The sequence below is a fragment of the Callithrix jacchus genome, chromosome 1, assembly GCF_049354715.1.
Source record: "Callithrix jacchus isolate 240 chromosome 1, calJac240_pri, whole genome shotgun sequence".
NCBI classification, from domain to species: domain Eukaryota; kingdom Metazoa; phylum Chordata; class Mammalia; order Primates; family Cebidae; genus Callithrix; species Callithrix jacchus.
Window position 1 is genome coordinate 157516924 of NC_133502.1, and position 23409 is coordinate 157540332.

Below are 23409 nucleotides of genomic sequence, written 5' to 3' on the forward strand. Positions count from 1 at the left end.
GAGAGGGATGCAACCTGCATGCTCCTTATGAGAATCAAATGCCTAATGATCTGTCACTGTCTCCCATCACCCCCAGATGGGACCTTCTAGTTACAGGAAAAGAAGCTCAGGTTTCCCGCTGATTCTACTTTATGGTGAGTTGTATAATTATTTCATTAGATAGTATAATGCCATAATAATAGACATAAAGTTCACAGTAAATATAATGTACTTGAATCATAACAAAACCATCTCCTTGACCTAGTCCATGGAAAAATTATCTTCCACTAAACCAGTCCCTGGTGCCAAAAGGTTGGGGACCGCTGCCATAGACTGAGTCCTGACTTGAATGAGTTGTTTTTTTTTCTCAAAATAGTTACTGAGCCACTACAAACTACTGTATGTTAAGCATCTTCTATACCTTCTTTCTCTTACTTCTCACTACAACCCTCAGACCATTTTTCTCAGAATATTTATCCAGGAATTCAATGATTGTTCACTTACATGATTTGGAAATTCTATAGTTCACTGACAAAGACAATCTCTTTTAATGTTGCATCTGACTCAGGTTCTCCATATTCTTCCATTTTCAGACATATCATCCTCACTACTTCCTGGCATCTAGAATAATACATTAGCATACAGCAGATTCTCAGCTCAATAAATCCTAGTTATTATTACTTCTGGATTATTAACACTATTAAATTTCATAAACTGGCCTGAGAAATAATAACTATGGAGTACAACTGTCTCTTTAAGAACAACAGGTTTCTAAATTCCAGACAAAAGCAAATTTTGGAACAAAGCTCACTTACATTCTGAACCAGTTTATTCATGTTGGCAAATGGCTTCCCAGGGCTTTCTAGCACTAATTTTCTATTACGTATGCTTCTAAAACTTGTAATGGGAATTTGTGTTCTGTCAAATGCACTTGGACATGCCTTTAATAACATATTTTCCTTTTATATTGCAAACTGTTGAAAAATAAATAATTTGGCCTTTGTCCCTGGTTCCTAGGAGAGAAACTCTAAATCCTTGGAATTTCCTGAATGTTTTGTTCTTCATGGGCCCCTTGGATCAAATCTGAGTTTATGCTGAGTGATCAGATGACTCAGAATAGAGGCTGGTCACTGGAAAGACCATGTTGATTGGAAGGTTGGGGCTTTGTGCTAGGTTAGGGGGTTGGAGATTGATTTTAATCATGTGCCCAATGATTAAATCAATCATGCTAACATAACGAGACCCCAATAAAAACTCTGGACACTGAAACACACTGCAGCTTCCTGGTTGAACACATTGATGTGCTGGAAGGGCAATGTGCTGATTCCACGAGGAGAAGGCATGGAAACTCTGCCTTTGGGAGCCTCTCAGACCTCTTCCTATGTGTCTTCTCACTGACTGTTCCTGAGTTGTATCATTTATAATAAAACTGTCATAGTAAAAATAGCACAATTCTGAGTTCTGTGAAACATTCTAGCAAATAATAGAATCTGAAGTGGGAAGCTTCTTCTATCTTGTGGGAAGACCCTGCACTTATAGCCATTTGGTCTAAGGTGTGGACAGTCTTATTGTGAACTGTGCCCTTTCACTTGTGGGAGCTGTACTAATTCTGGGTCATTAGTGTAGGAACTGAATTGCAGTACACCAGTGGGGAGTTGATATTGGAATATAAGCAGAGCAGAATTCGATTTTTTTTCCTGAAATTAAATGATCTCTATTTGGCATGAAATGAGTTTAGACCACATGCCAATATTTAAGCTCTTGTCTCTCAGCTACAACCCAGGCTTCTATATGCTGAGTACTCTGCAAACCACTTTCCTTTGCCAGGTGCTTAGACTCTGCCAATAGCAAGCATTAGAGGGAGGCAGGAGGAGGGAAAGAATACTGTTCCTTCCTGTGTGATTGCTGTTCCAGTAAGCAAGTTCTCAGCAACTCTACTTCATCCTGGCAGTTGGTCTGAGTTCCCAGCTTTGTGCTAGGCTCCCAGAACCAGCCTTATCCCATGCTGCTCCAAGGTATTAGCAGCAGCTGAGCACAGCCTCATTCTCAAAGGATGGGTCACAGCTCTGAGAGGCCCTGGTCTGAGCCCTTTTGATAAACCCAAGCCCTTCTCTTTGCAACTTCAGCCCCAGGGGTGGTAACTTTCCTGAAGGTATTTTCTGTATGTTACCTTGGTGCTCCCTTTTTGCTTCTCCAGTCCCTCAACTTCTAACTTAGACAAATCCCTGGGCTGGTCTTTTGTTTAAACAGCTAGTATGATTTCTGTCTTTCTTTCTGGACTTTGATTGATACAGACTAAATAGATTAACTTTTGAATACTGATATAATGTGTTTGCCAAAACTGTAGCTTATTAGTACTTATCTGAAGGCTAGAAAACAAAGACATTCAATAGGATCTATGTTTTACACGCATTATACAATTCTAATGGGAAATCACTTTGATTGCAGAATTCTAAGTAGCCTAGGTGCACATAATTAAATTGGTATTTCTTGATTTATGGAACACTCACTATCAGTCTATGCAAAGTCCATCTTAGATTTTTTTCCCCCCAATCTATCACTAAACTCATTTTCTTCCCCAGCTTAGACACCAGGTCCAGTGAATTTTATGCATATCCTTCTGCCAAGCATGGAAGTTTCAACAAAAAGTGAACACTCCAACACATCTTAGAAAAGCAATCTTTTACTACGGTAAACTGAAAGGACACATTAGCAATAATGGACACCAGACAATTTGGTGTTAGGGGTAAGGTTCTCATCTCAGTCCACTCCATGTAGCATGGAATTCTGCCTGTCCATGGTAAAGTCCTGCCAGGTTGCAAAAAGTATTTCATATTCCCAAGATCATCATCCTGAAACTCTTGCATGATTACCTTACAAGATAACTACCAAACTGCCTTCAGCAGAGCCTGGATGTAAGGTTTGGTTTCCAGGCACAATTTCTCACTCTGCCAACAGCACCCCTTGCCATGCTGCCCACAGCTGCACTGCATTAGCCTGTTTATGGCCATGCACAAAGTCTGGAAATGCTCAAACAGAGCAGACCAGCGAGGGCCCACTGCAACTTACTGTTCATTTCCATGTTTATTTTTACATAGGTGTGCTCTTAATATATCACTTGTGTATGTTTTAATTTGCATAAATGACTCTGTGCAGTAAACCTCATTCTGTTTATTATTTCCCTCTGGAAATCTATCCACATATGTAAGACTGAATATTATTCAGCCATAAAAAATGAAGTACTGATATATGGTACAACATGGATGTACCTTGATTATATAATCCCATTTCCATGAAATGTCCAGGATAAGGCTGGGCATGGTGGCTCACATCTGTAATCCCAGCACTTTAGGAGGCTGAGGTGGGCAGATTACTTGAGGTCAGGAGTTCGAGACCAGCCTGGCCAACATGGCGAAACCCCATCTCTACTAAAAATTCACACACACAAAAAGCCTGGTGTGGTGGCACATGCCTATAGTCCTAGCTACTCAGGAGGCTGAGGCAGGAGAATTGCTTGAACCTGGGAGGTGGAGGTTGCAGTGAGCCGAGATCACGCTATTGCACTCCCTGGGCGACACAGCAAAACTCCATCTCAAAAAAAAAAAAATGTCCAGGATAGAAAAATGTTGCAACAGAAAGATTAGTGGATGCCTCAAGCTGGGTGGGGAGGAGGGAGATGAGGGACTGCAGAGTGATAGCTAAAGGGTATAAGGTTTCTTTTGGGGATGACACAAATATTCTAAAATTGATTGTGGTGACACATGTACAACTCTGTGAATATACTAAAACCCACTGCATTGTACATTTTAAATGGGTGAATTGTGTGGTATGTGAACTATATCTCAATAAAATTATTGCAGAAAAAAAGAAAAAAATGAATGGATGTCTTGCATCCCATTCCCGCCCTTTACATAACCCAGTTCTGACTCAAGTGTCATTTACCTGATTGATGGAATCCAAATCGTATCCAGAACTCAGGATTCCAGGTACTACTCTAGCCTCTGCATCAGGGGCCAGCACAATAGAGGGTGTGGGATAGATGCAGAAGGAGCTCATCACCGTACTCATCAGATTTCTCCTTTTTAATTTCATACTTAGTTTATTTGTATATTCACCCTTTCCCTTGTTTAGTCGTGCCATAAATTTGTGTATCTTATGAGAGTTTCCAAGACAGTCCACATTCAGCAGTTTGGGTCATCACCCTCATTTTCATGTGTTTTCCATTTCATTTATTCCCACCCAGATCTGTTATTTCTGTCCTTTTTGTTTCCACTTTGAATTGAATGCTTAGCTTATTATTATTATTATTATTTAGACACAGGGGCTTGTTCTGTTACCCAGGCTGGAGTGCACTGGCACAATGACGGCTCCCTGCAACTTCCACCTCCCAGCCTCAGGTGATCCTCCTACCTCACCCTTCTGAGTAGCTGGGACTACAGGCATGAGCCACCACGCCCAGCTAATTTTTAAAAATTTTTTGTGGAGACAGGGTTTTGCCATATTGCCCAGGCTAGTCTCAAACTCCAAGTGATCTGCCCCTCTAGGCCTTCCGAAGTGCTGAGATTACAGTCATTAGTCACCACACCCAGCCTCTAATCTTTCTTATTTTCCGATAAATGTATTCAAGACTATAAATTTCCCTCTAAGCTCTCTTTTAGATTCATACCAGATATTTTGATGTGCAATGCGTTGATGGTTATTATGTGCATATCTTAATTTTATGATTTTCTCCTTGACATTGTTGTTTTATTTATAGACATAGGTAATTTTTCCCCCTATACTTTTGTTAATTTCAAATCTTGTGGCTCTGTAATCAGAAGATATCTGTATGATGTAGACTGTAATTTGTTGACTTTCTTATATTCTGGTATATGGCTTATTTTATGGGATCTTATGTGTTCAAAAAGAGTATGATTTCGTATTTGTGGATTTTACATATGTATTTAATTGAACCTATCATTCATATAACTGAAATCATTTACATCTTGTATTTTTATATTTTGGAGACAGGTCTCACTCTGTTGCCCAGGCTAGAGTGCAGTGGTGCAATCATGGCTCACTGCAGCCTCAAATTCCTGGACTCAAGCCATCCTTCTGCCTCAGCACCCCGAGTAGCTGAGATCACAGGCAGGTGCCACCGTGCGTGGCTAATTTTTTTATTTTTTGTGGAAAGTATGTTGCCCAGGCTGGTCTCAAACTCCTGGTCTCAAAGCTATCCTTCTACCTTGGTGTCCCTATATCTTCCATTTTAAAAATTTGTTTGACTTTTCAATACCAAGAGTGGTATGTCCAACTACAAATGTTAGTTTCTATTTTGCTCTACACTATTTCCATCAGTTACTGCTTTTATTTGGACACTATACTGTTATGGGTAAATATTCCTGACTGGTTTCTTCTATGAGTATATGACGTATGTTGCTCCTTATGTTTTATCTTCTACATTTTCTCCAACAATACTGTCATCTTGGTTTTCTTATGGTTCATATTTGCCTAACATATTATTTTCTATTCCTTCAAAAATATTTTGAACAGCACTTATGCATTTATGTACATGATCAAAACTCTTCTGTCATGTTCCTTTCTCATTGTGTCCTTGTTTGGTTTTGCTAATAAGGTTATGTTATCCTGATAAAACAAGCTGGAAACTATTCCTTCTTTTACTGTCCTTTGAAATAAGGTGTTGAAGGTTAGCGTCAGCTGTCACTTGTGAGTGTCTGGTAGAACTGAGCCTGGAGCTTTCTTGGTTGGAAGATGTTTTAACTGATTCAATTTCATTGATGGGTAAAAAACTGTTCAGCTTTTCTAATTTTTCTTGAGTCAGTTTTTGGAAAATTGCATTTTTTTGCCTTAGGAATTTCTCCATCTAAATTTTCAAATGTATTGGCATAAAGTAGTTCCTTGTATTTCTTATTAGCTTGTTTTATCTGCTTTCATTTTTAGTGAACTATAATTCACATGGCATCAAATTCACCTTTCTCAAATGTACAAATCGGTGTTTAATATATTCATAGGGTTATGCAATGATCACCACTATCTAATTCATGAAGACTTCCATGATTCCAAGAAGAACCTCTGTACCTGTCAGCAGTCATTCTCAATTCCCCCTCCTCTCAGCCCCTGGCAACCATGAATCTACTTTCTGCTTCTATGGATTTGCTTATTCTGGATATTTTATAACTCATTGATATAATCTGGACATTTTCTATCTCATTGAAATCATACAACTTGTGGCCTTTTGTGTATTGCTTCCTTCACTTAGCATAATATTTTCAAGGCTCATCCCATTGCAATATATATCAGAACTTCATTCCTTTTTCTGGCTAAATAATATTTCATTGTATGGATCAACCACATGTGTATATCCATTCATCAGTCTGACGACACTTAGGTTGTTTCCACTTTTTGGCTATCATGAATAATGCTGCTATGGACAAGTTTTTGTGTGAACACGTTTCCAATTCCCTTGGAGGAGAACTGCTGCATCATATGGTAATTCTGTGTTTAACTCTTTGAGACACTGCCAAACTATTTTTCAAAGTAGCTGCATCATTTCCCATCCTTACCAACAATGTATGAGAGGTCCAATTTCTTCACAACCTTGCCAGCACTTGTTATTTTCCTTTTAAAAAAATCAACCATCCTAGTGGGTGTGAAGCGGTATCTCATTATGATTTGGATTTGCATTTCCTTAACTGCCAATGATATTGGGCATCTTTTCATGTGCTTGTTGGCAATTTGTATATCTCCTTTGGAAAAACGTCTTTTTAAAGCTTTTTTTTTTCTATTTTAAAATTTGATTATCTTTTTATTAAACTGTACTAATTACAACTTAATTAGCATTTTTAATCTCTGCTATGTCTAAAGTTCCCCCTTACTCATTTTTGATATTATTTCTTTTTCTTGATTAATTTTCCCAGATAGTTAATTTTATATGTTAATTTGGCTGGCCAAAATGCCCAGATATGTGGTTTAAAGAACCTGACTGTTTCTTTAAGACTGTTTTAGGAAGGAATTAACCTTTAAGTGGGTGGACTTTGAGCAAAGGAGATTGCCCTCCACAAAGCAGGCTGGCCTCATCCAATCAAAGGCCTGAAGAGAAAAAGAGTGGCCTCCACCAAGCAATGTAGCAGCAGACGGCCTTTGGACTTAACTTGCAAACATCAGGTCATCTCTGGGTCTTCAGCCCGCTGACCCGACCTGCAGACTGTGGAACCTGCGAGCCTCCATAATCATGTGAACCAATTCCTCAAAATGAATCTGTCTACATAGATACGTATCCTATTGGCTTTGTTTCTCTGGAGAATCCTGACTAAATACACTGATCTGTCTTATTAATATTTTCCAAGAATCACTTTCGGTTTTGTGGATCCCCTTTACTATTTGGTTTCTATTTCATTAATTCTGCCATATCTTTATTGTGTGCTGCCTTCTACTATCTTCAGATTTATTCTCTTCGTTCTCTCACTTCACAGTTTTTGGCCTATCCTCCTCTGTCAGTTTAAACCCAACAGCCAACTGCCTCCAGGGGTTTCTCTCTGGATATTCCGCAAGCAAATCAATCCCAGATGAGTTCCTCCACCGCCCCAAAGCTCTTGCTCCTTTGTTTCTTATCTCAGTGGACAATTCCACTAGCCACTACAGTCTCCCAATCCTAAAACCTCAGTCCTAAGTTTTGCCCTTTCCCCAACCTGGCACATTTATTGAGTCATCACTTCCTGTTATCCCTTTTATTTATTTATTTATTTATTTTGAGACAGGTTCTCACTCTGTTGCCCAGACTGGAGTACAGTTGTGTGAACATGGCTCATGGTAGCCTTGACCTCCTGGGTTCAAGTGATCCTCCTGCCTCGGCCTCCCATGTAGCTGGGACCACAAGCGTGTGCCACCACACCCAGCTTTTTAATTTTTTTGTAGAGATAGGCTATCACTTTGTTGCTCAAGCTGATCTCAAACTCCTGGGTTCCTCTCAAAGTGCTGGGATCACAGGCATGAGCCACCCCACCCAACCACTTCTTGTTATTCCTACCTCAGAAACTAGAGCCTGACTTTTGGCTCTAGCTCTCCCTCCTATCTGGTTCTTTGGCTTCTTTCCCACTCCTTCTGCCCTGCGCCATGTTTTTGTGTTTGTTTGTTTTTTAATATTCTTTTTTCTTTCTTTTTTTTTTTTTTTTTGAGATGGGGTCTCTCTCTGTCACCCAGGCTGGACTGCAATGGTGAGATCTTGGCTCACTGCAACCTCTGCCTCCCAGGTTCAAGCGATTCTCTTCCCTCAGCCTCCCGAGTAGGTGGGAGGATTACAGGCACCCACCATCATGCCTATCTCTACAAAAATACAAAAATTGGCCAGATTGATCTTGAACTCCTGACGTCAGGTGATCTGCCCACCTAGGCTTCCCAAAGCGCTGGAATTACAAGTGTGAGCCACCTCACCAGACCTAGAGCAGACATCTAATCCTGTCATCCCACTGCCCCTCACATGACTCCCCAAAATTCCATCTCCCCATACCTACCTGTTCTCCTCAGTCTTGAGACATATGGATTGAACCGCCCAGACACAGCCAGCTTTTCTCTCTCCCTTTCACTCTGTCCCTTCCCCCGTTTTTCATCACTTACTGCTTTGGCTTGTTCCTTTCTTTCCATTTTCTATTTTGATGCTATTTTTTTCCTCTAAAATAAAAACCTGAATGAGACTAAATAATATTGGCTTGGGGCTTTTTAAAAAAATGGTGTATCAGTTCTTCTTCCTTTTCCTCTTCTCACATGGACTCTATAAACTCTTCCGGTAACTTCTGTTTTGGAGAACAATTCGAGCCATTTACTTTCTCGCCCTCCTTTCCTCTCTCTTATTTTACAGTCCCTTCATTTATTCTGGAACCATGAGAGAGGTACTTATTTTCTTGGTTGATTTTTCAGGTTCTCAAACTGGCTTTGTGGTTTCCATTTTTGTCTAACTCACAGAAACTATCTGTTCCTTTTTTGCAATCCTTTGAGCCTGTTCTGCCATACTCTGCTGGGTGGTTAATGGCTTCTGGTTTGCTATTTATTGCTTCTAATTAGCCGCTTGGCTCACAGCCTTCAGGTATTAATTTAGCACTTGATTCCTTGACCTTTTGAGTTTTAATTGTCTGGCCACACTATTCAGCTTCATCCAAGAAATACTGCATCAGCCTCTTTCTGGATGGCCTCAATTGTTATTCCTTCTCTTTTCAGGGTCGTATTATGAAGTAAAGATATCAAGGGATTTTATAAGGTGTAAAGTTTCACACAGATGCGAATTCAGCCTTGATGGTGGCATTCCACTGCTTAGGAAACTGTAGTTCCTGACTGTCTACCATATCTGCTCCAAACCGTTCTTCTCAAGTTCACTCACAAAAATACCCAATTCTAGGCCGGACGCAGTGGCTCATGTGTGTAATCTCAGCACTATGGGAGGCCAAGGCAGGCAGATCTCTTGAGGTTAGGAGTTTAAGACCAGCCTGTCCAACATGGTGAACTCCCATCTTTACTAAAAATGCAAAAATTAGCCAGGTGTGGAGACACACACCTGTAATCCCAGCTACTCAGGAGACTGAGGCATGAGAATCATTTGAACCCAGGAGGTGGAGACTGAAGTGAGCTGAGATCATACCACTGCACTCCAGCCTAGGAGACAGAGCGAGACTCTCAAAAACAAAAACAAAAAGCCAATTCTACCTGTCCAATCCATTTCCTAGTGCATGTCAACAGAGACCCTCCGTTCCAGGCAGGCAGGACACCTTACACCACCTTATCTGTAAGTCAAGCAATAAATCCACAGTTCTCTGCTACTTAATTGCTGTGCCACTTTAGCTTAAAATTTTCAGACTTCCCTTGGGTCAGTTTCCTTAACTCTACAGCAGCAATAGTAGTAGTATTTAACTCGCAGTGTTGCTGTAAGAATTAAAATTACTATGGGACAAGGTACCTTAAAACGGTGCCTGCCCCACAGTCGGCACATATTAAAAGTTGCTCTAACTGGTATTATGATCAGGCTAGATTCATGGAAGATACAAAGATAAATTAGATGTAAATTGTTACCCTTAAAGATTAGTAGAGTGGTAAGTTACATATCCACATACTGTTCATGGTAGATGGAGGAAGGATACAGGGAGATGATGAAACTTCCGGCCTTTGCCCCATGTTCTGTCCTTCTCTCCGCCTCTCTAGCTCCTTCCCAAGAAAAACTGTGATCAGAACTCAATGGTCAGAACTCCTTGATTGAGGCACATTTTACAAGTGGTCAGATAACTATGCCTTAAAGATAAGTGACCATGAATGGTGTTCTGTCTTTTCCTTCTTAGGTGGGGTATGGCTCCAAGGGTAAGGCAGTTAACATCAGCTAGCTAGGTTAAGACTCTGTCTGCTTCTTAAACCTGGCCATCTTAGCAGCAGGGAGAAGAAAGCTTCATTTGGGACTTAACCAGTAGTCAACATCCAACTCAGTTTTGTTTTTCCCCAAAAAACCCTCAGAAATTAGCATTTGCCCATAATCAAATGGTAATCTGTTTCACAATTTTTTTCACCATGTCGGCCAGGATGGTCTCGAACTCTTGACCTCATGATCCGCCTGCCTCGGCCTCCCAAAGTGCTGGGATTACAGGTATGAGCCACCACATCAGCCTATCTGTTTCAAATTCTATCACTGCTCTGAGTATATCGATTCTGGGTTAAGAACCTCTGGAAGTACGAGTGGTAGGATTCAAGCACTAAGACCCTACCTGAACTCCTGACCATAGAGAGCAAAGAGGGTCATGGCAGGGTTAGACTGTGTGCTGTGGAAGAATATCTTCGCCTAGTGGGAGAAGGAGAAAATCAGGGAAGGCTTCCTGAAAGAGGTGGCATTTGAGCTGAGACTGTAAGGATGAGTAGTATAGGCTTAGATAGTGAGACCCTCAAAGAATTCTGAAAACTAGCATAATTAAACAAAAACTTAAATTTTTAAAAATGACTATGTTAGGGGGTAATCATTTTTTTGAGATAGGAAATCAGCCAGCGTCGTACCTCTGGATTTGGGGGTCTTGGGCAATCTGGATACGGTGGGGAAATAGTCTCTGGGTAGGGTAGGTAATGGTCAGTAGGCTCTCTCCTAATTTCAGCGGAATCTCCATTCCCACCTCCATTATTCAAATTCCCTTTTGAGATGGAGTCTCACTTTGTTGCCCAGGCTGTAGTGCAATGGTGCAATTTTGACTCACCACAACCTCCGCCTCCCAGGTTCAAGAAATTCTCCTGCCTCAGCCTCCCCAGTGGTTAGGGTTACAGGTGCCCACCACCACACCCAACTAATTTTTGTATTTTTAGTAGAGATGGGGTTTTGCCATGTTGGTCAGGCTGGTCTCGAACTCCTGACCTCAGGTGATCTGCTCACCTTAGCCTCCCAAAGTGCTGGGATTACAGGCATGAGCCATGCATCCGGCCTTTTCTGACTTTTATACTCAGTTTCATGGCTATTTGAGACATAATAAGGGGGTACCCTTCACAGAGGGAACAAGTACCCTGTCACTAGAAATGGACAACCTCAAGTGTATTGATAGACTAAGTCAAAGGCATTACTTGCACCTCTTCACTTGCCACGTCCTCCAAGGTAGGTCGGGCTCCCTTCTTCCTTCTCCACTAAATCTATCCTAGGAGAGTTCCACCCATAACCTCTCATCTCCTGAATCCATGCGTAATTTTGAGTCTTTTTCATGCTATCAGGCCTCACCTCGGTAGGAAACAGGCTCCTTTCCTTTGCCTTCTGGGACACCCCTCTCTCCTGGTTCTTCTTCCCTCTCTTTGGCAATCCTCCTTAACCCCTGCTTTTAAGATAATATCACTGTTTATTTCTAAGCATCTTGGGAAAGTCTCTATTCAGGACCCACAGGGTTGAAGCCCAGGCCCAGGGGAATCTAGAAGAGGCACTGCCTCTGATAGTCCCATGCCTCTTACATCCCACCCACCACATGGTGGTAGAATCTGTATCCAAGGTGGAAGTGAAACTCAGAAGAGGGTAGAAGAATGGAGGGTAAGAGCTCAGAAAGCTCAGGGTGAGGGAAGGGGAGAGGTGAAACATGGTTGTAAAAGGAAATTAAACCAGGGAGGAAATTTCAGATAAAGCAGTTGAAGATTCATTCAGGGAGCAGGTTGAAACCATCACAGATTTTTTTTTTTTTTTTTTTTTGAGACAGAGTCTCACTCTGTTGCCAAGGCTGGAGTGCAATGGTGCGATCTCAGCTCACTGCAATCTCTGCCTCCTGGGTTCAAGTGATTCTCCTGCCTCTGCCTCCTGAGTAGCTGAGATTACAGGCATGTGCCACCACGCCTGGCTAATTTTTGTATTTTTAGTAGAGATGGGGTTTCACCATGTTGGCCAGGCTGGTCTCAAACTCCTGACCTCGTGATCCTCCCACCTTGGCCTCCCAAAGTTCTGGAATTACAGGTGTGAGCCACTGCGCCTGGCCCCATCACAGACTTTTGAGTACAATGCCAACAGGCTTCAGGAGGGCTAAACTGCTTTTATGGTGGGAGGGGGAAACAGACAAACTAGGGATTGGTACACATATAGCAAGCCCTGCTGCCTGCTGTGCGGTCACCTCATCTAAATGCCTTCCTTCTTCTGTCTCACTAAAGTCTTTCCTACTTCATGGCTGGACTCTATAAAGCTGTTCTTGATGGCTGTGGACCACCTGATAGCCATGTTCATAAAACTTCCTGGACTATACGATGAACATATCATTCTCTCTGTACAGAGAGTCAAAGGATGTACAGAATCTGACCTTATCCTTCATTTGCTAGATGTGTGAGCCCAATCAGAATATAAGCTCTCGAATGCCACATTTAAGCCACCTGGCAGCATAGGCTATGTACAGTGTAAAGATACACTAGATGCTTTCAGAAACAGATGGGCTTTGGAATATTTATTCTTTTCCAGAGTGACAGATTCTGCTTCTGCTTCTGCTTCTTGTCCTCCCTCCCCCCATTTCTCCTTCTTCCTAGCCACATGGCTCCCCTCTAGAAGACTACATTTCTTAGCCTCCCTTGAAGCTAGGTCATTGTAACTATGTTTTTGCCAGAGGAATGTGAACAGCAGTAATATGTGCAGCCAGCCTAAAAGGTAACTACTTGCCCTGAACTTCTCTTGTTCAATCTTGAACAAGGACATGCATGCAACCTGGCTTCTACTGTACAGATGAGGACAAAGCCTTAGGGGATGGTAGAGCAACAAGATGGAAAGAACCTGGGTCCCTGAATGACCTTGTGGAACAGAGTCATTCTACCAGCCCCAGACTAACCAGACTTTTATCAGAGAGAAAAATATACTACCTTATTTAAACCACTATATGTTAAAATCTCTATTTCAGCAGTTAAGCCTCTACTTAATACATTTTTCAAAATCTATTCTCTCCCTCTTCTTTAATACAATAATTCTGATTTTTGAACTGGGCATATTATGTCTCAGCTAATAGGCTGTACTTACCACCCTCCTTTGTACCTATGTGCAACCACATGATTAAGTTGTGGCCAAAAAAGTATAAAAATTATCATATGAAACTTCTGAGTAATCCCCTTATAAAAGTAGTCAGTGACATTCTTCCTGCTTTATTTTTCCTCACTGTCTTGAATGTGAATATAATGGCTGGAGCTCAAGCAGTTATTTTGAACCATGAAGTTACACTGCTAAGAACTGAAGAAACAGAAGGGCGGGATCCAGGGGCCCTTATAACCAAGGAGCCTGCACACCAGTTCTGGACGACCTATTTCCAGGTTTCTTTCCATAAAAGAGAAACTTTTTATCTTGTTGAAGGTCTTAATGTGTGCTTGTTGTATCCAGCTGAACTTAATGCTAACAACAGATACATTCACTAACTGATATGAGCTCCTGGGACTCAAATTTCAAACCCCAGCTGGATTCTTGGCTATCCCTCTTAAGCAGAAGAAAAGAAAAGTCACTACTTCCCAAAGTTGCTAAAGTAAGAGGCCAGTTTCCATTCCTCCTGATCACCATCAGCTTGGCTTTTGTGCTCACTGAAGCAGCTCTACGGGGAGGCCCTTGGCCGATAAACTCCCAGTCTGTGGGCCCAGCAGGCCCCAACAATGGTGGCTCACATTAGGAGACCATAACATATGTGGCGTTATAAAAGAAGAGGGATGGGAGTGGGGAAGCTGATGTGACCCAGCTCTGATGGGTCAGTGAGCAGGAACAGAACGCTACAAGGTGGGCGCTGGTCACTGCAAATTTAGACAGGGAGGAAATAAGGCAACCTCTCTCTTTAGATTAGGGTTTTTCTGCTTCCCCTCAACTGCCCTGGCTAGATGGCGGCCTCCTCCCCTACAACCCAATCCCAGGTGGCAAAAGTGGAAGCCAAATCTGAGAACTGGGGGAGCTTAGACTCAGCGCCCACCCCCATCCACAGCCTTGCAGAACTTGGGTGACCGCTCCCTCTCTCAGCCTCAGTCTCCCCATCTGTAAAGCGGGCGGCAGGTCTTGACAGCTCTTTGGGTCCTTCCTCCAAGCCGGCGGAGGTCTGGGACTGCGCTCCCCATCCTGGCCTCGCCTCTGCCGGAGATGCCTCCACCGACATCTTTTCCGACCCCCTCCCCCCACGCCCCCGCCCGTCCCCTCCGCCCCCACCCCTGGTCCTCCCGTAGCCCCTGGCCCTCCCGCAGCCTCACCCTCCTCTGACAGGTAGCGCAGGTCGTAGAACTCCCCCGCGAAGGTGCCATAGGAGGAGTCGTGGCGCGGCACCGCCTCGTCGGCACCCGCGTCCCCCCGCGCGCGGCCCCGGGGTCCCCGGCCCCCCGGACCCGCGCCGTCGTCCGCGGGGCTGGCGGCGCAGGAGGCAGGCCCCGTCAGCAGCAGCAGGAGCAGCGGCGCCCAGACCCCCGGGTGCTCCCAGGGCGGCCGCGCCATTGCTGCGCAGCGATCCCGCAGCCAGGCCGCTCGGGCCGCAGCGGGGGCGCCGCGGGCGCGGGCCGGGACTGAGCCGCCGCCGAGGCCACCAGCACGCGCCCGCGCAGCCGCGGAGGCTCCCGCACCCCCGCCTCGCTGCCTCGGTCTGCGCATCCTCGCTCCAGCCCCGCAGCTTCCCTCTTCCTCCTGGAACCCCCTCCTCCCCCACCGGACTCCCCTTCCTAGCAGCTTCCCTTCTTCGGTCCTCGTTTCCAACCTCCCCATGTCCCGTACCTCCCTCCTCTCAGGCAGATTTGGCCCTTCTAGCCCCTTCTATTCTGGAGTGTGGTCCGCTGACCAGCAGCATCAGCATCACCTGGAAGCTCGTTAGCATCACTAAGGCCCCACTCCACACCCATGAAGCAGGATGTGCATTTTACCAAAATTCCCCGGAGATCCCAAGGCACGTTCAATTTATGAAACGCTCCTCTAGAGGGTTTATCCTGGACATGACCGGTCAGTGCTGCCTCCTCAACCTTGTGCCGGCACTTTGTGGTTTACATAAAGCACTTGCTAGACCTATTATTTCTTGGATTATCACAGAAGGAACTTGAAATGGCAAGATCCTCACTATAGAGCTAGGTAAACTATAGTGAGGTGGTTTCTTCTCTTAGAGGCAGAGAAGAAGCTGGAACCCAGATCTCCAGACTGGATTCACCTGCTTCTTCTCTAGGCTCTTGCGGTGTGTAATCAACAGAGGCTGATGCCAGGAGGTAACCCGTTCCCCGTCAAAACGAGGCTTCTGGTTTACTCTCTTTCCCCACAGCAAGCATGCACAGGCCTTGGAAGGCCCACACCATGTCTGAGGGCCCTGCTGAATTGTTGATTTTTCTCCAATCCATTCCTGCTGCTTGCCATTCACTTTGGGTTATTTACTCAGCCATCCACTGATTCACACCAAGCATTTATTTTATGCCAGGTCCCAGGGTTCTCTTCTGATGATGGTTGTTGGGGTGATATATTCAAACTGCTAAGCTGTTTTTCAGTAGAGATGTGGACACGATTCCTTTCATGCTGATGTTGCAGAGCCAACATTTTAACCTGCTTTTTCTACTTTATTTTATTACACAAACAAAATAACTATGGAGGCAGAAAAGCATAGAGGTCCCCAATGCAGACCTAGAAGTCAGACTGCCTGGGCTGGGCATGGTAGCTCGCACCTGTAATCCCAGCACGTTGGGAGGCCAAGGAGGGTGGATCACAAGGTCAGGAGTTCAAGACCAGCCTGACCAAGATGGTGAAACTCCGTCTCTACTAAAAATACAAAAATTAGCTGGGGGTGGAGATGGTCACCTGTAATCCCTGCTACTCAGGAGGCTGAGGCAGAGAGAATTGCTTGAACCCAGTAGGCAGAGGTTGCAATGAGCCAAAATTAGACTGCTGCACTCCAGCCTGGGAGACAGCAAGACTCTGTCTCAAGAAAGAAAGAAAAAAAAAGAATTCAGACTGCCTGATTTCCCATGATCAGTTATCTACATGATGCAATAAGATCAGGGAGGATAATAGAGGTAAGGATCAATAGGGTTCAGTGCTATAAATGGCATGCACACATGTACCCAATATTACAAAATGTTAATATTCCAAAGGAAACTAGTGATCTTAACCTTTTATGGGCTGGTTGGCTGGGAGATAAGGGTAGTGCTGTTGAAAGAGGGGAGATAAGCTGGCAGACTTAGAAGTTAGGTATTTGCTATTAGGGATCAGCTAACAGTGGGCTGTCCAATTGGAATTTAAACATGTTAATCCTGATAACTGAATTGAGGTGTAATTCATGAAAACCTTGGGCTTCACTAGATCCCCCAACATACCAGTTGTCACAAAAAACAGATCAGATTTATTGCTTGAGAAAAGTAAGATGAACCATAACTAAAAAATCAAAAGAGACTTCTTCACAAAAAGCATAGCTTGGCAATGCATAACATTCTAAAAAAGCTAATCCAACAGACTGAAAATCTGTTAAAGTGTAATCCTTCAAAAGAAAAAAAACTTAAACCTTTTTTAAAAATTGAAATTTCTTTCTTTTCTTCTCTTTCTGTTTACCAGGGAAGGTATGGTCAACTTAAAGGTTTAACCAAAAAAAGAAAGCATTAGATTTTGATATCAGTGTAGATTCTCTGGTGTGGGAATACAAACTTTTACCTCTTACTTTCTTTTTTTATTCCCTTCATTTCTGTTACTGAAATTAACAATAATGGTGCCCAAATAGAAGGCAAATTCTCTGGCGACCAGGCAATTCTCCTGGCAAATTGATCTGATAGAAAAACATGTGGGGTTTTTATATTGTTTTTGTGGGGGAATGTCGGAGACGGTTTGCAACTGCAGCTTAAAATGAAGTTTGCAGATAATCTGTGGATTTCATTCCTCTCTCTACTCATGTAGACTCACAGTGGGGCACAGATAGGCTTCAGGGGTGACACGAGGACCTTATGAAAGTTGAACTGATGTTGTGATGTATGGATTTTTCTAGGGAGAAAACCCGTAGCTTTTTTTATGAGTTATTTTTTCCATGTTCCAAGTTTTCTTTTTTTTGTAAATTTCAAGTTCTGGGATACATGCACAGAACATACAGGCCTGTTATATAGGTATATATACATGTGCCATGGTGGTTTGCTGCACTTATCAACCTATCATCTAGAGTTTAAGCCCCACATACATTAGGTATTTGTCCTAATGCTCTCCCTCTCCTTCCCTCCCAACCCCCAGCAGGCCCCAGTGTGTGATGTTCCCCTCTCTGTGTCCATGTGTTTTCACTGTTCAACTCACTTATGAGTGAGAACATGCGGTGTTTGGGAAAACTCATAGCTTTTATGGGTCACTCAAAGCCTTGTGACTCTTCAGGGCCTAGCAACCTATTCGGCTGCTTCAATTCATGAGATTCTCTCCCATCCACTCAAATTGCCTTTGGAGATGTTCTTACTTTTGTGTTTTCTGACAAGATTTAAGCCCTGGAAAGACAGAGGCAGACCTATTCCAATGCTAAGGACATGCTTCCCTTTTAGTTATATCCTAGATTTTCAGAGACCCTCTGATCCCAACCAATGTGACTCTACTGGATAGCTAAGAAATATTGCGGTTTCCTCTACTGTGCACATTTTCTGGGGAGGAACTCTGCGTGAACATTCTGAGACCACTGGCTATACAAGAGCTGGCCACTCAAACAAAAACTTAGAGATGAACCAGATTTAAATTCATTTTCATTTTAAAAAGAAAGACAGCACCTTTATTTTCTCTCCTCCTCAAAACCATTTCTCTGAAACAACATTTTTGTTTTTAAAAACACCCTCAAATCAGTGCCACATCTTGCTATCTGATAACAGATTTGCCCATGCTTCTGACTGTCTAGTATATATAATTTTTCACTTTGGATTTTGTAGGAAATAAAAGCTGTGATTGTGGCAGTTCCTTAGAAAGTTAAACATGGAGTTGCCATATGACCCAGCAATTCCAAGAGAATTTAAAACAGATATTCACACAAAAACTTGTGCACAAATGTTCGTAACAATATTCTTTATAATAGCCGAAAAGAAGAAGCAACCCTAATATCTATCAACTGATGGCTGGATAAGCCAAATATGGCATATCCATATAAGAATACATTATTCAGCCATAAAAAGGAGTGCAGTTCTGATACATGCTACGACATGGACGAACCTTGAAAACACTATGTTAAGTGAAAGAAGCCAATCACAAAAGAATACAGATTGTTGTATGATTTTGTTTATATGAAATTTCCAGAATAAGCAAATCCACAGACAGAAAGTAGATTAGTGGTTGCCAGGTGATGCCAGGGGTCGGGGGGCAGAATCGGTAGTGACTGCTAACAGATATGGGGCTTCATTTTGCCACGATGGAAATATTCTGGAATTCGATAGTGGTATTGTTTGTACAACATTGTGAATGCACTTGAAACTGCTGAATTGTACGCTTTAAAATGGTTACAGTGATGAATTTTATTTGAGTTTTTTTTAAAGCTGTAATTTTTGAGATGGTGAAAGATAAATATGATATCAGAATATTCCCCTGCTATATTCCTGGGGAATATAAAATTCTGGGTGCATACAAGTGGGATCTTCTGAATGCCCTAAGATCTCAAACTCTTCAAACATAGAATTTCCTATGCAGTCTACAATCCACAAAGCTGTGGATCACAGGTTTCCCAGACCCCGTGCAATAACCCTCCGTGCCCACCAGGAATCTGCGGCCTGCAGTTTGGAGCCCTAGCTCTGGAATGACTCTGTCAGTAAGCTGATTGTTTCCCCTAGACATAAGGTGTGTGTTGTGTGCCCATATGGTGCTGTTGTTTTGGTTTAAAATGTATTTAAAAATGTGAAACAATTGTGCCAATTCATTTCATCCCTATGAATCCATCCAGTACAATTCCATCTTCTCAGTCACAATGCAAGCACCCATTATTCACTTAAATAGACAAATAACCAGGACAACTGCTGAAACCATGGAATCCTCTTATTTTACTGGTTAGAGGTGAGCTGCCAAAGGTACTGGGTTTTCAAATAGAGTAACAGCCAACTTGTTTGTGGTCAGACTTCCAGTGACATCAACCTTCAGAAACCTCAAAGTCTGTGAACTCAGGGAGAAGCGGGGAAGAAGCAGGAAGCTCAGAGCCTCCTGGAAACACTGGCCAAAAAGCCCATGCATCCCTGCTCGGAAGCCAAGCAAATCTGACACATATGAAATACTGGCTTTCCTGGCTTCCCCAAGAAACCTTTAGCTTTGCCCTGGAGGTTTCCATCAGAGAGCAGGATGTAAAGAGCAGAAGCCTCAGAAAGCAGGTTAGAAGAGGAAGAGTGTGCTGGGTTGGCAAGAGGTGAAAGCCCCATATTGTACGGGAACACATTTTGTATCATGTGCATGAGATAAAGAACAGCTAAAGCTGTTTTAAAAGTATAGCCGGGGAACATGGGGATAAAAGGCCCCAAACGCTACAATTGCCCCGGATAGCTCCACTGATAGAGGAGAGAGCAGTAAAAAACCATCAGTGAGAAGAGCATAATATCCTATAAAAGGCCAAGCCAAGCCCAACACATATTGATAGCTCTTGATGACATCACTGCACCGTACCAAGGTACAAAAGGGGCTGATGTTTATAACCATGACCATGACTCATCAAGAAAAGGTTAAATGCTCTCCAGTATAGTCTGTTTACTAAGGCAGGGAACTGTGTAATACATTTTAGAAAGATTTCCTTCAAAAAAAAATATTAAAATTGTAAAGATTCAGCACTTAAAGGGTTAGTCCTCAGTTATCTGAATATTTGCTTACATTCCTCATTTTATCACAATACTAGTAAATGAGGCATTACCTTTTTTTTATAGTCATTAGTATCAAATTATTGGCACCATTCAGTTTTAAGGAGAGGGACAGGAGAGCAAACTATACAATACAACATAAAAATACAGTTCTGATACAAATATATGAGATCAGTTCCTCTTAACAAGTGGTCATAAGAAATGGATGAACATTTTACACACAAGGAAATACACCTAGTAAATCATCACATGGAAAACTGCTCAGCCTCGCTAGCAATTAATGAAATAAAACAACTCTTCAAGAACAACTATACATACCTATTATTAAACTAGCAAAAATAAATAAAAATGGCAGAACCCAATACTGGCAGAGCTATTGGTAAATAGAAATGCTTATACATTGCTGGTGGCATCATAAATTGTAGAAGGGATTCAAGCATTCAGAGGGGGTGGGGAGGCTAAACTAGATGACCTTTAAGGTCCTTCCAACCCAAAGATTGAATCTTTCTAGAAAGCAATCTGGCTATATAAAACAAGAGCTATAAAATAGTTCATGCTCTTTATCTTTGTAATTCCTCTTTGGAGATATTCCTAAGGGAATAATCCAAAAGAAGGAGCAGTTTTTTTTTTTTACAGACATTCATAGCAGCACTATTTATAAGAGTGAAAAATTAGATATAACTCAAATATCTAATAATGGAGTGAAGTGAGAGTGAGGTTAACCATGTTACATGGATATAAAGACACTTGAATTGGTGAGAGTAGAATCTGTGTTGATTAGAGGAGCCGAGTGTTAGGCAAAGAAGTAAAACGAAAGAGAATGTACACAATGATCATAGCTATGTAAAAATATATGCGTATTCCTTGAGAAAGCTAGGGAACTAATTTAGAGGGATATTTTGTGATTGGGGATCCTTTATTCCTGCAAAGTTGTTCAAGTGCATTAATAAAAATTTAAAAACACATTTCTCGAAACTATATAAAAAGAGCAAAATTTCTTCTGGTCAAGATTCTATCAATAGGACATGAATCAATCGACTTTAGAAATAATTTTCCTTGATAGAACACCCAAATGAATCTTGATATTGAATCATCTTAACATTTTTAGACAATGTAAGCTATCATTTCCTACTTTGGGTTCAATGATAAATTCTATTATATCCAAAGAGTTTACAAGTTAAATTATATTTCAGATTAAGTTGAAGTATCTTCAGTCATGGTGATATGTAACTTTCTCTTTTTTAGTTAATCTGCTCGTGTCTGAATACAAATGAATGTTAAAGACTTTATAAGATCTGTGTATTTATCAGTGTAAATGAAAAACCAGCGATAAAGAATTATTCTCTCATTAAAAATGACTCTTTAACAAACAGTCAAAGCTCGGTGCAAGTTTCAGTCATACAAAATCACATGGTTGAAATTGATAGTAAAGGATCCCACATCATATTATCCCCTGTGGTTATTAACAGATACACACAGGTGCTTCTGAAAAGGAATCCCGTTTTCCCATCTTTCTTTTCCTAGACTTATCAAATCCTGTCTCAACTACATAGAGTAATAGAAAAACTCTAATGCTTAGGAGACATAAAATAATTTTTCCCATAAAAGTCAAGCCAGAAATTGGCTTCATCTAACCATGGAGACCTGGGCGAACAAAGCACACATTTGTATGTTGTGCTAGAGTGAGCACACAAAGCCCGAAGAAAGACGGACAGAAGGCACCATGCCATCTTCCAGGTGACAAGGGGAGAACTTCACAGTTCGGTCATCAACAGTCTTTTCATCATTTTCTCTCTCTCCAGTTCCTGCCGGAGTGTCTCTGCACTAAAAATTTAAAAAAAAATTAAAAAATTTTTAAAAAGTGAGACAATCCCTCAAAAATTGCAGACACAGACATCTTCAGTATCATCTCCCAGGTTCTTTACTGATCTCAGTATCGGACTTCCCTTTTTAGACTCCTTGAGGACGCCTGACATTTGCTACCATTACAGTGATCTGAAATTGGCTACTTTCTGGTTTCTCAGTCCCACTAGGCTGAGAGTTCCTGACTATATGTCATTCGTCTCTAAACCTCCAGAGCCTAGCACAGTATCTGGGGCATGAAAGCCACTCAGTAAAGTTTGCTGAATGGAGTTGCCCAGGGGTTAGATTCCTTTAAGTCATGCTTTAAATTGATTTCATATCCATTTTCTCCCAGGCTTTAATTTGATGAATGTCTGAGGGAATGTGGTAACATTAATTTTTTTTTTAAGACAAAGTCTCACTTTGTTACCCAGGCTGGAGTGTAGTGGCACCATCTCGGCTCACCACAACCTTCACCTCCCATGTTCAAGTGATTCTCCTGCCTCAGCTTTCCAAGTAGCTGGACTACAGGGGTGTGCCACCATGCCCCAGCTAATTTTTGTACTTTTTTTTTTTTGAGATGGAGTTTTGCTCTTGTTACCCAGGCTGGAGTGCAATGGCGCGATTTTGGCTCACCGCAACCTCCACCTCCTGGGTTCAGGCAATTCTCCTGCCTCAGCCTCCTGAGTAGCTGGGATTACAGGCACGCACCACCATGCCCAGCTAATTTTTTGTATTTTTAGTAGAGACAGGGTTTCATCATGTTTACCAGGATGGTCTTGATCTCTTGACCTCGTGATCCACCTGCCTTAGCCTCCCAAAGTGCTGGGATTACAGGCGTGAGTGACTGTGCCTGGCTTAATTTTTGTATTTTTTAGTAGAAATGGGGTTTCACCATATTGGACAAGCTGGTCTCAAACTCCTGACCTTGTGATCCACCTGCCTTGGCCTCCCAATTATTATGTTATAATGAATACAATTGAATGAAGTAAAATTGGCTGTTTTGAGAAGTTGCCTCTGTCTTTTTGGACCTCAGGTCCAGTTGCATATCTATGGAACTGTTCACACACACACACACACACACACACACACATGGTAAATACACATCTTTTCATTGTTGTTAGTTAGAGATGGAATCTTGCTTTGTTGCCCAGGTTGGACTTGAATTATTGGCCTCAACTGATCCTCCTACCTCTGCCTCCTGAGTAGCTGGGATGACAGGCACAAGCCACTACACCCAGCAAAATACACATGTTTAAAGGCATGAACCAAGTTTAATAATTTCATTCAGGGTAGAAATCAAAGTTTCTACTGTAGCCAACAGGGCTCTACAAAGTCTGGCCTTAACCCACAACTACATAGGCCTCCTCTATT

General features: G+C 42.2%; 2 protein-coding genes across 8 annotated transcripts in view; both read right to left on the reverse strand.

Moving 5' to 3' along the window:
* The window catches only part of FRRS1L (ferric chelate reductase 1 like), a 36368-nt gene extending 21384 nt beyond the window's left edge, over positions 1-14984 (reverse strand). The window contains exon 1 of the mRNA XM_035254190.3: positions 14650-14984. Coding sequence (XP_035110081.1) covers positions 14650-14887 — 238 coding nt within the window. The 5' untranslated portion in view covers positions 14888-14984. The remainder of the gene's footprint in view (positions 1-14649) is intronic.
* Positions 14985-18627: 3643 nt separating this feature from the next.
* EPB41L4B (erythrocyte membrane protein band 4.1 like 4B) overlaps positions 18628-23409 on the reverse strand; it is a 159478-nt gene continuing 154696 nt past the window's right edge. For 6 of the 7 annotated variants that reach the window (XM_078374101.1, XM_035254233.3, XM_054258762.2 and 3 more), the window contains one exon: positions 18628-22017. In XM_078374101.1, the coding sequence (XP_078230227.1) occupies positions 21948-22017 (70 nt within the window). In that variant the 3' untranslated portion in view covers positions 18628-21947. The remainder of the gene's footprint in view (positions 22018-23409) is intronic. The other variant, XR_013535843.1, reaches the window with a different exon arrangement.